Source organism: Ranitomeya imitator, chromosome 5, assembly GCF_032444005.1.
Source record: "Ranitomeya imitator isolate aRanImi1 chromosome 5, aRanImi1.pri, whole genome shotgun sequence".
In the NCBI taxonomy this organism is placed as follows: domain Eukaryota; kingdom Metazoa; phylum Chordata; class Amphibia; order Anura; family Dendrobatidae; genus Ranitomeya; species Ranitomeya imitator.
The window spans coordinates 355,947,319-355,962,051 of NC_091286.1; the positions used below are offsets into that span (position 1 = coordinate 355,947,319).

The 14,733-nt window shown below is 41.6% G+C and overlaps 1 protein-coding gene across 1 annotated transcript in view; it reads left to right on the plus strand.

Annotated features, from left to right (window-relative positions):
• The window catches only part of IMPG1 (interphotoreceptor matrix proteoglycan 1), a 325,385-nt gene that overhangs the window by 122,995 nt on the left and 187,657 nt on the right, over positions 1-14,733 (plus strand). The window contains exon 4 of the mRNA XM_069726677.1: positions 4,846-4,874. Coding sequence (XP_069582778.1) covers positions 4,846-4,874 — 29 coding nt within the window. The remainder of the gene's footprint in view (positions 1-4,845; positions 4,875-14,733) is intronic.

The window sequence follows — 14,733 nt, forward strand, 5'->3', positions numbered from 1 at the left end:
TATAATCTTGTTCGTATTAAGCAGGGTGATGAATGGAAAACTGCGTTTAACACACCCGAAGGCCATTTTGAATACCTGTGATGCCATTCGGGCTCACTAATGCTCCATCTGTTTTTCAGTCCTTCATGCATGATATTTTCCGGACTTATATTGATAAGTTCTTGATTGTATATTTGGACGATATTTTGATTTTTTCCAATGATTGGGAGTCTCATGTGGAACAGGTCAGGATGGTATTTCAGGTCCTTCGTGACAATGCCCTGTTTGTGAAAGGGTCTAAGTTTCTCTTTGGGGTGCAGAAGGTTTCTTTTTTGGGCTTTATTTTTTCTCCCTCGTCTATAGAAATGGATCCGGTTAAGGTTCAGGCCACTCATGATTGGATTCAGCCCACATCCGTGAAGAGCCTTCAGAAATTTTTGGGTTTTGCAAATTTTTATCGCCGTTTCATTGTTAATTTTTCCAGCGTGGTTAAACCCTTGACCGATTTGACGAAGAAAGGCGCTGATGTGGCGAATTGGTCCTCTGCGGCTGTCTCTGCCTTTCAGGAGCTTAAACGTCGATTTACTTCTGCTCCGGTGTTGCGCCAACTGGATGTTTCTCTTCTGTTTCAGGTTAAGGTTGACGCTTCTGAGATTGGGGCAGGGGCCGTTTTGTCTCAGAGGGATCCTGTTGGTTCCTTAATGAAACCGTGTGCCTTCTTTTCCCGTAAGTTTTCGCCTGCTGAACGCAATTATGATGTCGGCAATCGGGAGTTGTTGGCTATGAAGTGGGCGTTTGAGGAGTGGCGACATTGGCTTGAGGGAGCTAGGCACCGTATTGTGGTCTTGACCAATCATAAGAATTTGATTTACCTCGAGTCTGCCAAACGGCTGAATCCCAGACAGGCTCGATGGTCCTTGTTTTTTTCCCGTTTTGATTTTGTGGTCTCATACCTTCCGGGTTCTAAGAACATTAAGGCTGATGCCCTCTCTAGGAGTTTTTTGCCTGATTCTCCTGAGGTCTTAGAACCGGTCGGTATTCTGAAAGAAGGGGTGGTCCTTTCTGCCATTTCCCCTGATTTACGATGGGTTCTTCAGGAATTTCAGGCTGACAAACCTGACCGCTGTCCTGTGGGGAAACTGTTTGTTGCTGACAGATGGACTAGTAGAGTGATTTCTGAGGTTCACTGTTCCGTGTTGGCTGGTCATCCTGGGATTTTTGGTACCAGAGACTTGGTTGGTAGGTCCTTTTGGTGGCCTTCTTTGTCGCGTGATGTGTGTTCTTTTGTGCAGTCCTGTGGGACTTGTGCGCGGGCCAAGTCTTGTTGTTCCCGTGCTAGTGGGTTGCTTTTGCCATTGCCGGTCGCTGAGAGGCCCTGGACGCATATTTCTATGGATTTTATTTCCGATCTTCCGGTTTCCCAGAGGATGTCTGTTATCTTGGTTGTTTGTGACCGGTTCTCTAAGATGGTTCATTTGGTGCCTTTGAATAAATTGCCTTCCTCTTCGGATTTGTTGTTTTTTCAGCATGTGGTCCATTTGCATGGTATTCCGGAGAATATTGTGTCCGACAGAGGTTCCCAGTTTGTTTCTAGATTTTGGTGGGCCTTTTGTGCTAGGCTGGGCATTGATTTGTCTTTTTCTTCTGCGTTTCATCCTCAGACAAATGGTCAGACCGAGCGAACTAATCAGACTTTGGAGACTTATTTGAGATGCTTTGTGTCTGCTGATCAGAATGATTGGGTGGCTTTCTTGCCATTGGCCGAGTTTGCCCTTAATAATCGGCCTAGTTTGGCTACTTTGGTTTCGCCTTTCTTTTGTAATTTTGGTTTTCTTCTGGGCAGGTTGAGCCTCCTGACTGTCCTGGTGTGGATTCTGTGGTTGACAGGTTGCAGCAGATTTGGGCTCATGTGGTGGACAATTTGGTGTTGTCTCAGGAGGAGGCTCAACGTTTTGCTAACCGTCGTCGGTGTGTTGGTTCCCGGCTTCGGGTTGGAGATCTGGTCTGGTTGTCTTCCCGTCATGTTCCTATGAAGGTTTCTTCTCCTAAGTTTAAGCCTCGGTTTATTGGTCCTTATAGGATTTCTGAGATTATTAATCCGGTGTCTTTTCAACTGGCTCTTCCGGCCTCTTTTGCTATCCATAATGTCTTCCATAGATCTTTATTGCGGAAATATGTGGAGCCCGTTGTTCCCTCTGTTGATCCTGCAGCCCCTGTGTTGGTTGATGGGGAGTTGGAGTATGTTGTTGAGAAGATTTTAGATTCCCGTTTTTCGAGGCGGAAGCTTCAGTACCTTGTCAAATGGAAGGGCTATGGCCAGGAGGATAATTCTTGGGTTTTTGCCTCTGATGTCCATGCCGCCGATTTGGTTCGTGCCTTTCATCTGGCTCATCCTGATCGGCCTGGGGGCTCTGGTGAGGGTTCGGTGACCCCTCCTCAAGGGGGGGGATACTGTTGTGAATTCTGCTTTTGGGCTCCCTCCGGTGGTTGTAAGTGGTAATGCAGTTGTCTCTGGGCTGCAGTCCTGGACAGGTGTATCTGCTGATTGCAGTTCTGACTGGAGTATTTAGGTTTGCAGGACTCATTAGTCTTTTCCAGTTGTCAATGTTTCTTGGGAAGTATTGGATCTCTGCCTTGCTTCTCCTGCTTAGCTGCCAATTCAGCAAAGATAAGTGTCTGTTTCTTTTTCTATACAAGATAAGTGAAAGCAGTCAGAGGGGAGCGCAGAGGAATTGACCCAGGGAAGGGGAGATGGAAGGGGAGATGAAAGGGAGTTGTCGAGTACCACCAAAGCTCCAGCTGAATACCTCCAAAGGAGGATAAGAATGTGTGTCAAACAGAAATCAGTCCCAGGAGCGCTGAAGGAAACTCAGACAACATATGTCGTTTGCCACAATGCGTTTCAACGGTAAACACCGTCTTCTTCTCCTACTCCCACCAATATTTGTGGGGGGCTGCCTATCCTTTGGGGTTCTGCTCTGAGGCAAGATAGTATTCCTATTTCCATCTTTAGGGGTATTTAGTCCTCCGGCTGTGACATGGTGTCTAGGGCTTGTTAGGTACACCCCAAGGCTCCTTCTAGTTGCGGTGTTAAGATCAGGATTTGCGGTCAGTATAGTTACCACCTACTCCAGTGAAAGTTTTCATGCTGCTCCAAGGTCACCAGATTATAACACAGAACTAATAATTTTCTGCACAAGAGTGCGTGCAGTGCGGCTCTGGAGGATGCCAGTAACCACCCCGACTTTGGTCAGGAAAGGGCTCTATTAGCGCATGGCACCGCACTGGAGGTCACTGCTATCAGACGCTGTATCGTCTGATAGCTGTGCGGGATAGCACTGTCAGGCACTAGGTAGCTTCCACCATTCGCCAGTCACCAACACTAGGGATTGGAATGATTCGGAGCTTTCATCCATCGACAGGCATACATCCACACACACACAATAATAAGTTTATACTAGTGCATTGACGTGCGGCCATGCGAACCTTTTATAGCGGGAGCTCTCCAGGACCTTCCTAGTGATCCAATAGGAGCTGCTACAGGACCTGAGCATGTGACCCCCAACCTCCAATGAGAGGTCGTCCCTTGGGCATGCTCAGAAGAAGAAAAGCAGGACTTAGTCCCAGGGACGCCTGATCACCGCTGATCAGTACTGGTTACAATGGCTGAGCCTGGAAGAATCGCAGTAACCAGCTGCACAGTATCAGCTTGAGCCAGATGCTGGGACCGACATCTCTGCTGAGCAGGCTCCACTGCAGCTGGAGGAGAATGGGAGACCGCAGTGGAGATGGTTCAAGATTCTCCCTGTGCAGCGGTGGGAAAACAACACCTAGCAAACAAAAATTATGTTTGTTAAATGATTCTGATATAAAACAAACATGGTAAATTATATTTATTAACTATTTTTTTGTGATATAGATATCTGGTTTAAGGGCATAAAAATTTAAAGTTTGAAAATTAAGAAATTCTTAAACTTTTCACCAAAATTCAGATATTCTCACAAATAAACAGAAAAAATATCAGCCTAAATTTACTGAAGTACAATATGTCATGAAAAAACATTCTCAGAACCACTGGGATACGTTGAAGCATTCCAGAGTTATAACCTCATAAATTGACACTGGTCCGAATTGCAAGATTTGGCCTGGTCAGGAAAGTGAAAACAGTCTGGGAGATGAAAGGTTAAGGAAGTTATGAAATTCCTTCAAGTGTTTGAATCCAAATCACGTTTTCAATAGATGGCTAGATGTGCATTGTAGGGGAGGCCAGGGGCTGTTTTACTCTATTGACTCCACACGTACATAGGTACACCATCCCCCATTACTATAAAGATTATGATATTTTCAGTTATTGCTGCAGTCAGTCATCAATGGTGAACATCTATTAAGTGAAATTATAATGTTTTCAGCTTAGTAGAAAGCAAACAATTTTCTTTCCATCAAACACATATTATTAATGTTGAACCTTTCTAGAAAAAAACAATTCACTTTATGCGCTACAATGAATAATTGCACATAAATGCAAACAACGCAAGTCCTTTAAGCACAGCAGGGAAAATGCTGACCATTTTGCAGCTCCGTAATAATATTTTTACTGCTTGGCTGCACTACTCTTAAAATGATAATAATGTGAAATATTTCAAACAGGGTCCCATAATCAGCAATATTATTGCAATGAATTTGCATATTTTAAATTAACAAAATTCTATCATTTCCAAAGTAATTGAAATGGAAAGTTATTTCAGTGATGTAAGGGGAAATTTCATATGTACTGTGCAAGTAGATCCTGCTTTTTGTCTTTAAGTTATGTGGTTCAGTGATAATTACTGGAAAATGGAATTTAATGTATATTTTCTTCTTATCTAGAGAGTTAAAGACAAGAGAATACCTGAAAAGTAAGTAATCTACATGAATAAAATAAATTAAAAATATACATATCATGATGGAATTGATTAATTCTGGAAGGTTTTATTTTGTTTGTTAATTATGTTATTTTTTTAATGTTCTATAAAAAATGTAAACGTTCTGCTGATGCCCTTTTTTAGAGGACCATTCATCAAGTCAAAAGTGGCCAGTTTTTGCTTAGATTTTTTTTCCTCTGATCCCCTGAGTATTCTATTTTTTGCTTTTTTATGATGATATGGTTCCATGGGCCATTTTATTTATTGTGACCAATATGCTAATTTTTACCAAGGGGGAATTGCTCACACCCTAATAAGGCATAGCAACCTAAATACACACCCTTTAGTAAAATCCATAAAAATTTGCATATTGGTGGCATTATATAAAAAGTCCCTTATCTGTGGAACAGTATCGTAGAAAAAAATGAAGAGCCACTGGAATAAAATAAGAGTGAACACTGGTCCGTTTTGATATTGTGAAAGGTCCTCTTTAACCTCTTCACAACCTTTTACATAAGTTTTTGTCATGGTGGGGAAGGGGTTCATGACCTCTGACATAAACTTAATTAATAGCAATCAAACAGGCACATGAACTATGCCCACATGATCTCACAGCCAGGAGCCATATCCGTACCACCTTGAGCCATTTAATCCCCTAAATACTAATACAGATAGCAATACTTAAGAGGCTGGGAAAGAGAGAGGCTCCTTCTCCCTTCCAAACGGCACCCCTGCGATGTCATAGTGAGGGCCTGATGGTCATCATAGCAAGATGGAGTCATCATGATAACCACCAGGTATACCATCTATGCTGAGAGCATGGTTTGAGAGACTTCTGTCAGTGTAACACTAGGGCTCATACTCACTTGCGAGAAAAACGTACGAGTGCAATCTGATGAAAAAATGGGATTGCACTCGGACCAATGTTATTCAATAGGTGACATCTCATTTGCGAGTTTTTTCTCAGCCGAAATCGGACTGAGAAAAAAATAGCAGCATGCTGCGTATTGCTGCGATTCTCGGATGAGACTCGTCGATGTAAGTCAATAGGTGCGAGAAAAAAATCTCACAGCACTCGCACCATGTGAGTGGTGTCTGATTTTTACGCACCGGTGTCCTTTGAAAAGCTGGCAATTCATGCCTGGCATGCAGTAAAATCACACTGACATGTTAAGAATAGAAAATATAGGACTGAGTGCATTTCACCTCTGACACATAGATGAGCAAACATAAGCAGGGTAGTTACATCTCACTGACTGGGCAAATCTGGTGGCTGTGGGGTCAGGCTGTCAAGGGGCTGCTCCACAAGTCTTTGAATTCCCATGGTTTGTGGGACAAACCTCTGTATCGAACAGTTCCTCCACTGCTTCTGGCTCCTCCACCTGTGCCCACGACCTATTCCTTAATTCAACATGTGTTCCAACAGTGCAGATAGAATCACCCCCACCTCCATACTGGACAGCCGTGGCTCGCTACAATCAAGCAGTGTTCAAATTAATATGCCTTAGAGATCGTAGTCACACAGCTCAAGAGATGTGGACAGTTATCCAGGCAAGTTAGAGCAGGGCTAGGGGTGTGATTAGGGTTATGGTTAGAGTTGGGATTAGGGTTAGGGGTGTGTTGAAGTTAGGGTTGGAGTTAGAATTGGGGGTTTCCACTGTCTAGGCACATCAGGACCTCTCCAAACGCGACATGGTGTAAGATCTCAATTCCAGCCAATTCTGCATTGAAAAGGTCAAATGGTGCTCCTTCCCTTCAGAGCTCTGCATGTGCCCAAACAGTGGTTTACCCCCATATATGGGGTATCAGCGTACTCAGGACAATTTTGACAACAACATTTATGGTCCAAATTCTCCTGTTACCACTATAAAAATAAAAATTTGGGGCTTAAAAATAATTTTTGTGGGAAAAAAATGATTTTTTTATATTCACGGCTCTGTGTTATAAACTTAAGTGAAACACTTGAGGGCTTAAAGTTCTCACTAAACATCTAGATAAGTTCCATGTGGGCCTAGATTCCAAAACAATGTCACTTGTTGGGTGTTTCTACTGTATAGGCACATCAGTGGCTCTGCAAACGCAACATGACGCCTGCAGACCATTCCATCAAAGTCTGCATTCCAAAACATCACTACTTCCCTTCAGAGCCTGGACATGGGACCAAACAGTAGTTTTCTCCCGCATATGGGGTATCAGCCTACTCAGGATAAATTGGACAACAACTTTTGGGATCCAATTTCTCCTGTTAACCTTATGAAAATACAAAACTGGGGCTAAAAATAATTTTTGTGGAAAAAGAAAGATTTTTTATTTTCAAGGCTCTGCGTTATAAACTTTAGTGAAACACTTGGGGGTTTAAAGTTCTCACAACACATTTAGATAAGATCATTGGGGGGTCTAGTTTTCAATATAGGGTCACTTGTGGGGGGGTTTCTACTGTTTAGGTACATCAGGGGTTCTGCAAATGCAACGTGATGCCCGCAGACCATTCCATCAAAGTCTGCATTCCAAAACGGCGCTCCTTCCTTTCTGAGCCCTGCCATGCGCCCAAACAGTGGTTCACCCCCACATATGTGATATCAGCATGCTCAGAACAAATTGCACAACAACTTTATTGAGGTCCAATTTCTTTGGATACTCTTGAGAAAATAAAAAATTGTGGTTTAAAAGATAATTTTTGTGTAACAAAAATGATTTTTTTTATTTTCACGGTTCTACATTCTACACTTTAGTGAAACAATTAGGGGTTCAATGTGCTAAGCACACATCTATACAAGTTCCTTTGGTGGTCTAGTTTCCAAAATGGGGTCACTTGTTGGGCGTTTCCTCTGTATAGGCACATCAGGGGCTCTCCAAACGAGACATGGCGTCTGATCTCAATTCCAGCCAATTCTGCGTTGAAAAAATCAAATGGTGCTCCTTCCCTTCCAAGTTCTGCAATGCACCCAAACAGTGGTTTACTCCCACATATGGGGTATCATCATACTCAGAACAAATTGCACAACAATTTTTGGGGTCCAATTTCTTCTGTTACCCTTGGGAAAATTAAAAATTGGGGGCGAAAAGATCATTTTAGTGAAAAAAATATGATTTTTTATTTTTACAGCTCTACATTATATACTTCTGTGAAGCACTTAGGGGTTAAAAGTGCTCACCACACATCTAGATAAGTTCTTTTGGAGATCTAGTTTCCAAAATGGTGTCACTTGTGAGGGGTTTCCACTGTTTAGGCACTTCAAGAGCTCTCCAAACGCGACATGGCGTCCGATCTCAATTCCAGCCAATTTTGCATTGAAAAGTCAAACGGCGCTCTTTCCCTTCCGAGCTCTTCCATGTTCCCAAACTATGGTTTACCCCCACATATGGGGTACCAGCATACTCAGGACAAATTGCACAACAACTTTTGTGGTCCAATTGCGCCTGTTACCCTTGGGAAAATAAAAATTTGGGGGCGAAAAATAATTTTTGTGAAAAAAATATGATTTTTTATTTTTACGTCTCTACAGTATAAAATTCTGTGAAGCACTTGGGGGTTCAAAGTCCTCACTACTCATCTTGATAAGTTCTTTCGGGGGTCTAGTTTCCAAAATGGTGTCACTTGTGGGGGGTTTCAACTGTTTAGGCACATCAGGGGCTCTCCAAATGTGACATTTTGTCCGATCTCAATTCCAGACAATTTTGCATTGAAAAGTCAAACAAGGTTCCTTCCCTTCCGAGCTCTGCCATGTGCCAAAACAGTAGTTTACCCCCACATATGGTGTATCAGCATACTCAGGACAAATTGCTCAACAACTTTTGGGGTCCAATTTCTCCTGTTGCACTTGGTAAAATAAAACAAACTGGATCTGAATTCAATTTTTTGTGAAAAAAACGTAAATGTTCATTTTTTTTTAAACATTCCAGACATTTATGTGAAGCACCTGAAGGGTTAAAAAAAATTTTGAATATGGTTTTGAGCATCTTGAGTGGTGCGGTTTTTAGAATGGTGTCACTTTTGGTTATTTTATATCATGTAGACCCCTCTAAGTGACTTCAAATGTGATGTGGTCCTTAAAAAAATGATGCTGTAAAAATGAGAAATCGCTGGTCAAATTTTAACCCTTATAACTCACTAACAAAAAACAATTTTGATTCCAAAATTGTGCTGATGTAAAGTACACATATTTGAAATGTTACTTATTAAGTATTTTGCATGACATATCTGTGTGATTTAAGGTCATGAAAATTCAAATTTGGAAAATTGAAAAATGTTCAAAATTTTTGCAAAATTTCTGTTTTTTTTTCACAAATAAATGCAAGTCATATCAAATATATTTACCACTTTCATTAATTACAATATGGGTTTACTAGGGATTGTTCCTGTCAGACTAATCTGATAAATTTCTATGAAGAGGTAAGTTCTGGACTGGACCAAGGGAACCCAGTGGATGTAGTGTATATGGACTTTTCAAAAGCTTTTGATACGGTGCCACACAAAAGGTTGATACATAAAATGAGAATAATGAGGATAGGGGAAAATATGTGTAAGTGGGTTAAGAGCTGGCTCAGGGATAGGAAACAAAGGGTGGTTATTAATGGAGCACACTCGGACTGGGTTGTGGTTAGCAGTGGGGTACCACAGGGGTCAGTATTGGGCCCTTTTCTTTTTAACATATTTATTAATGATCTTGTAGGGGGCATACAGAGTGGAATTTCAATATTTGCAGATGACACTAAACTCTGCAGGGTAATCAATACAGAGGAGGACAATTTAATATTACAGGATGATTTATGTAAACTACAACTTGGGCTGATAAATGGCAAATGAGCTTTAATGGGGATAAATGTAAGATCATGCACTTGGGTAGAAGTAATAAGATGTATAATTATGTGCTTAATTCTAAAACTCTGGGCAATCCGTCAATGAAAAAGACCTGGGAGTATGGGTGGATGACAAACTCACATTTAGTGGCCAGTGTCAGGCAGCTGCTACAAAGGCAAAAAAAATAATGGGATGCATTAAAAGAGGCATAGATGCTCATGAGAAGAACATTATTTTACCTCTATACAAGTCACTAGTTCGACCACACTTAGAATACTGTGTACAGTTCTGGTCTCCGATGTATAAGAAAGACATAGCTGAACTAGAGCGGGTGCAGAGAAGAGCGACCAAGGTTATTAGTGGACTGGGGGGTCTGCAATACCAAGATAGGTTATTGCACTTGGGGCTATTTAGTTTGGAAAAACGAAGACTAAGTGGTGATCTTATTTTAATGTATAAATATATGAGGGGACAGTACAAAGACCTTTCTGATGATCTTTTTTATCATAGACCTGAGACAGGGACAAGGGGGCATCCTCTACGTCTGGAGGAAAGAAGGTTTAAGCATAATAACAGATGCAGATTCTTTACTGTAAAAGCAGTGAGACTATGGAACTCTCTGCCGTATGATGTTGTAATGAGCGATTAATTACTTAAATTTAAGAGGGGACTGGATGCCTTTCTTGAAAAGTATAATGTTACAGGGTATATATACTAGATTCCTTGTTAGTGTGTTGATCCAGGGAACTAGTTTGATTGCCGTATGTGGAGTCGGGACGGAATTTTTTTCCCCAGTGTGGTGCTTAGTCTTTGCCACATGCATTTTTTTTGCCTTCTTCTGGATCAACATGTTAGGGCATGTTAGGTTAGGCTATGGGTTGAACAAGATGGACTTAAAGTCTTCTTTCAACCTTAATAACTTTGTTACTATGTTACTATGTCTCAAGAAAACAATGTCAGAATCATCGGGATTCATTGAAGCGTTCCAGAGTTATAACCTCATAAACAGACAGCTGTTAGAATTGTAAAAATTGGCCTGGTCATTAAAATGCAAACCACCCTTGGGGGTAAAGGGGTTAACAGTAGTGTTGAGCGATACCGTCCGATACTTGAAAGTATCGGTATCGGATAGTATCGGCCGATACCCGAAAAATATCGGATATCGCCGATACCGATATCCGATACCAATACAAGTCAATGGGACATCAAGTATCGGAAGGTATTCTCATGGTTCCCAGGGTCTGAAGGAGAGGAAACTCTCCTTCAGGCCCTGGGATCCATAGGGATGTGTAAAATAAAGAATTAAAATAAAAAATATTGATATATTTACCTCTCCGGCGGCCCCTGAACTCAGCGCGGGTAACCGGCAGGCTTCTTTGTTCAAAATCAGCGCTTTTAGGACCTGAGAATCACGTCCCGGCTTCTGATTGGTCGCGGGCCGCCCATGTGACCGCCACGCGACCAATCACAAGCCGCGACGTCACCGCAAGCTATTAGCGCGCTCATTTTTGAAAAATGAGCGCGTTAATGACTTTCAAAGACGTAGCGGCTTGTGATTGGTCGCGTGGCCGCGACCAATCACAAGCCGCGACGTCACCGCAAGCTATTAACGCGCTCATTTTTGAAAATGAGTGCGTTAATAGCTTGCGGTGACGTCGCGGCTTGTGATTGGTCGCGGCCGCGACCAATCACAAGCCGCTACGTCTTTGAAAGCCATTAACGCGCTCATTTTTAAAAAATGAGCGCGCTAATAGCTTGCGGTGACGTCGCGGCTTGTGATTGGTCGCGTGGCGGTCACATGGGCGGTCCGCGACCAATCAGAAGCCGGAACGTGATTCTCAGGTCCTAAAAGCGCTGATTTTGAACAACGAAGCCTGCCGGTTACCCGCGGACTCACCAGGGGCCGCCGGAGAGGTAAATATATCAATATTTTTTATTTTAATTCTTTATTTTACACATCTCTATGTATCCGATACCGATACCCGATACCACAAAAGTATCGGATCTCGGTATCGGAATTCCGATACTTGCGGTATCGGAATGCTCAACACTAGTTAACAGTCATTTTTTGTTTCTTGCATTTTCTTACTATTGCACCAACAGTTCTCTTCTCCTCACCCAGTGTGTTACTTATGGTTTTGTAGCCCATTCCAGCTTTGTGCAGGTCTATGATCTTGTCGCTAACATCCTTATGAAGCTCTTTGGTGTTGCCCATGTTGAAACAGTTAGAGTCTGACTGATTAATTGAGTTTGCGGACAAGAGTTTTTTCTTATAAAGGTGACTATGTAAGACAGCTGTCTTTAATGCAGGAAACGAGTTGATTAGGAGCGTCTAACTGGTCTGTAGGAGTCAAAACTCATAATGGTTGTAAGGGGATCAAATACTTATTTCTCACTGCAAAATGAAAATATATTTACATAATTTATACAATGTGATTTTGTGGATTTTATTTTTGATATTCTATCTCTCAATGTTAAAATTAAACTACCCTTAAAATTATAGACTGTTCGTGTTTGTCAGTGGGCAAACTTACAAAATCAGCAAGGGATCAAATACTTATTTCCCAAACTGTATATGGATGCTTTTTTCTGATTTCATTTCTTTCACTTATCCCACCTGTTTAAATGATTCCCATTCTTTGCTTCTTATCATGAACTTGTCTTTTTTTATAACCCACATGTGGTTTTTTAATATTTTTCTATAAATAAAATTATATTTTTAGCCTTAAACACTGAATTTTATTCTCCTTTATTTTCATGTTTGCAAGGAGTTGCTTCTCTATTTTTACATATGTGTTTAAGGTCTAATAAAGCCTGAAGTTTATCTAATCAAATGTTCATGGGACTTGTTTCATTAGTTTTCAAGGAAGCTCCACAGGGAATTTACATAATCAAGCCAGCCCAAGGTCCAGTTTCTGAAAACTCTAGGCTCAGCTGTTAGTTCCCATTTAACATGTAGCTGGACATACAGTTCTTTCACAGTAGCCAATGCAGACAAAATTAAGCTTTATGGCCCTCATAAACATTAGACTAATGGTAGCTGAACCAGGTGATATCAATATTTACTACTATCTATTGAGTCTGGAGGCTCCTGACTATCCCCAGACAGATGATGTCAAGGAAGACTAGGATTCGCCATTTCTAATTTTGGACTACCAATTATTTTGTTCTCTAATAGATAAGTCACCACCAGAGATGTCTGGTAGTGTCTTTCTTATAGACAGCACAAGAGAAGTTTGCAGAGAGAGCGATTCTGTGTATGGGAGAGTCAGGCAAGATAGCTTCCAAGTCCACAAGAGATTAATTGTTACATGACTGCCTATGGCTGAATTTACACATCCATATTTCTTGGTTTGAGTACAGACCACAATTCACAGATCAGCCATTGGACTTCCAAAATGAATGCAACAGTTTCAAAGATATAATGTATGTTAGGCTGTCGAGTTCAGGTCAGTAGAATCAGAAAGAGCATTGTGGTCCATATTCAGTCTGCAAACATAGATGTGTGAATCAAGATTAACAGAGGGAGGCACTTAAGTAGGAGACATGCTCTGTCGGTTACATATAGCCTAATAAGATTAATCTGAAAAATGTTGTCCTTTTAACCCCTTTACCCCCAAGGGTGGTTTGCACGTTAATGACCGGGCGAAATTTTACAATTCTGACCACTGTCCCTTTATGAGGTTATAACTCTTGAATGCTTCAATGGATCCTGATGATTCTGACACTGTTTTCTCGTGAAACTTTGAATTTTTATGCCCTTAAATCACAGAGATATGTCGCACAAAATAACTAATAAGTAACATTTCCCACATGTCTACTTTACATCAGCACAATTTTGGAACCAAAATGTTTTTTGTTACGGAGTTATAAGGGTTAAAAGTTGACCAACAATTTCTCGTTTTTACAACACCATTTTTTTTTAGGGACCACATCTCATTTGAAGTCATTTTGAGGGGTCTATATGATAGAAAATAACCAAGTGTGACACCATACTAAAAACTGCACCCCTCAAGATGCTCAAAACCACTTTTAAGAAGTTTATTAACCCTTCAGGTGTTTCAAAGGAATTTTTGGAATGTTTAAAAAAATGAACATTTAACTTTTTTTCACAAAAAAATTTAATTCAGCTCCAATTTGTTTCATTCTACCAAGGATAACAGGAGAAAATGGACCCCAAAAGTTGTACAATTTGTCCTGAGTACGCCAATACCCCATATGTGGGGGTAAACCACTGTTTGGGCGCATGGCAGAGCTTGAAAGGAAAGGAGCGCCGTTTGACTTTTCAATGCAAAATTGACTGGAATTGAGATGGGACGCCATGTTGGGTTTGGAGAGCCCCTGCTGTGTCTAAACATTGAAACCCCCACAAGTGACACCATTTTGGAAAGTAGACCCCCTAAGGAACTTATCTAGATGTGTGGTGAGCACTTTGACCCACCAAGTGCTTCACAGACGTTTATAATGCTGAGCCGTAAAAATAAAAAATCATATTTTTTCACAAAAATGATCTTTTTGCCCCAATTTTTTATTTTCCCAAGGGTAAGAAAAAAATTGGACCCCAAAAGTTGTTGTGCAGTTTGTTAGGAGTCGAGTTTCCTCTGCTGCACAGGGGGAATCTCGATCCGTCTCCGCTGCGGTCTCCCATTCTCCTCCAGCCGCAGTGGAGTCTGCTCAGCAGGGACGTCGATCCCAGCGTCTCGCTCAGTCTGACTCTGTGCGAAGAGTTACTGCTGCTTTTCCTGCTTCTGCCATTGAAGCCAGTGCTGGGCAGCGGCGAGTGGACGTTTCTGGATCTAAGTCCTGCTTTTCTCTGTCTGAGCATGCCCAGGGCAAGATCTCCTGTTGGAGATCGAGGGTCACATGCTCAGGTACTGCAGCACATCCCATTGGTCCTTTTGGCAGGTCCTGAAAGGGCAAAACTTCTGTAGCTGTTTCCTGTGCTGCAGCTATATAAACTGTGCATGACCGCACGGCCATGCGCTAGTATTGTCTTGTAAATATGTGTGTGTGTTGTGAGTGAAAGTCGCTCTTTAAATACCCTCCCTATTG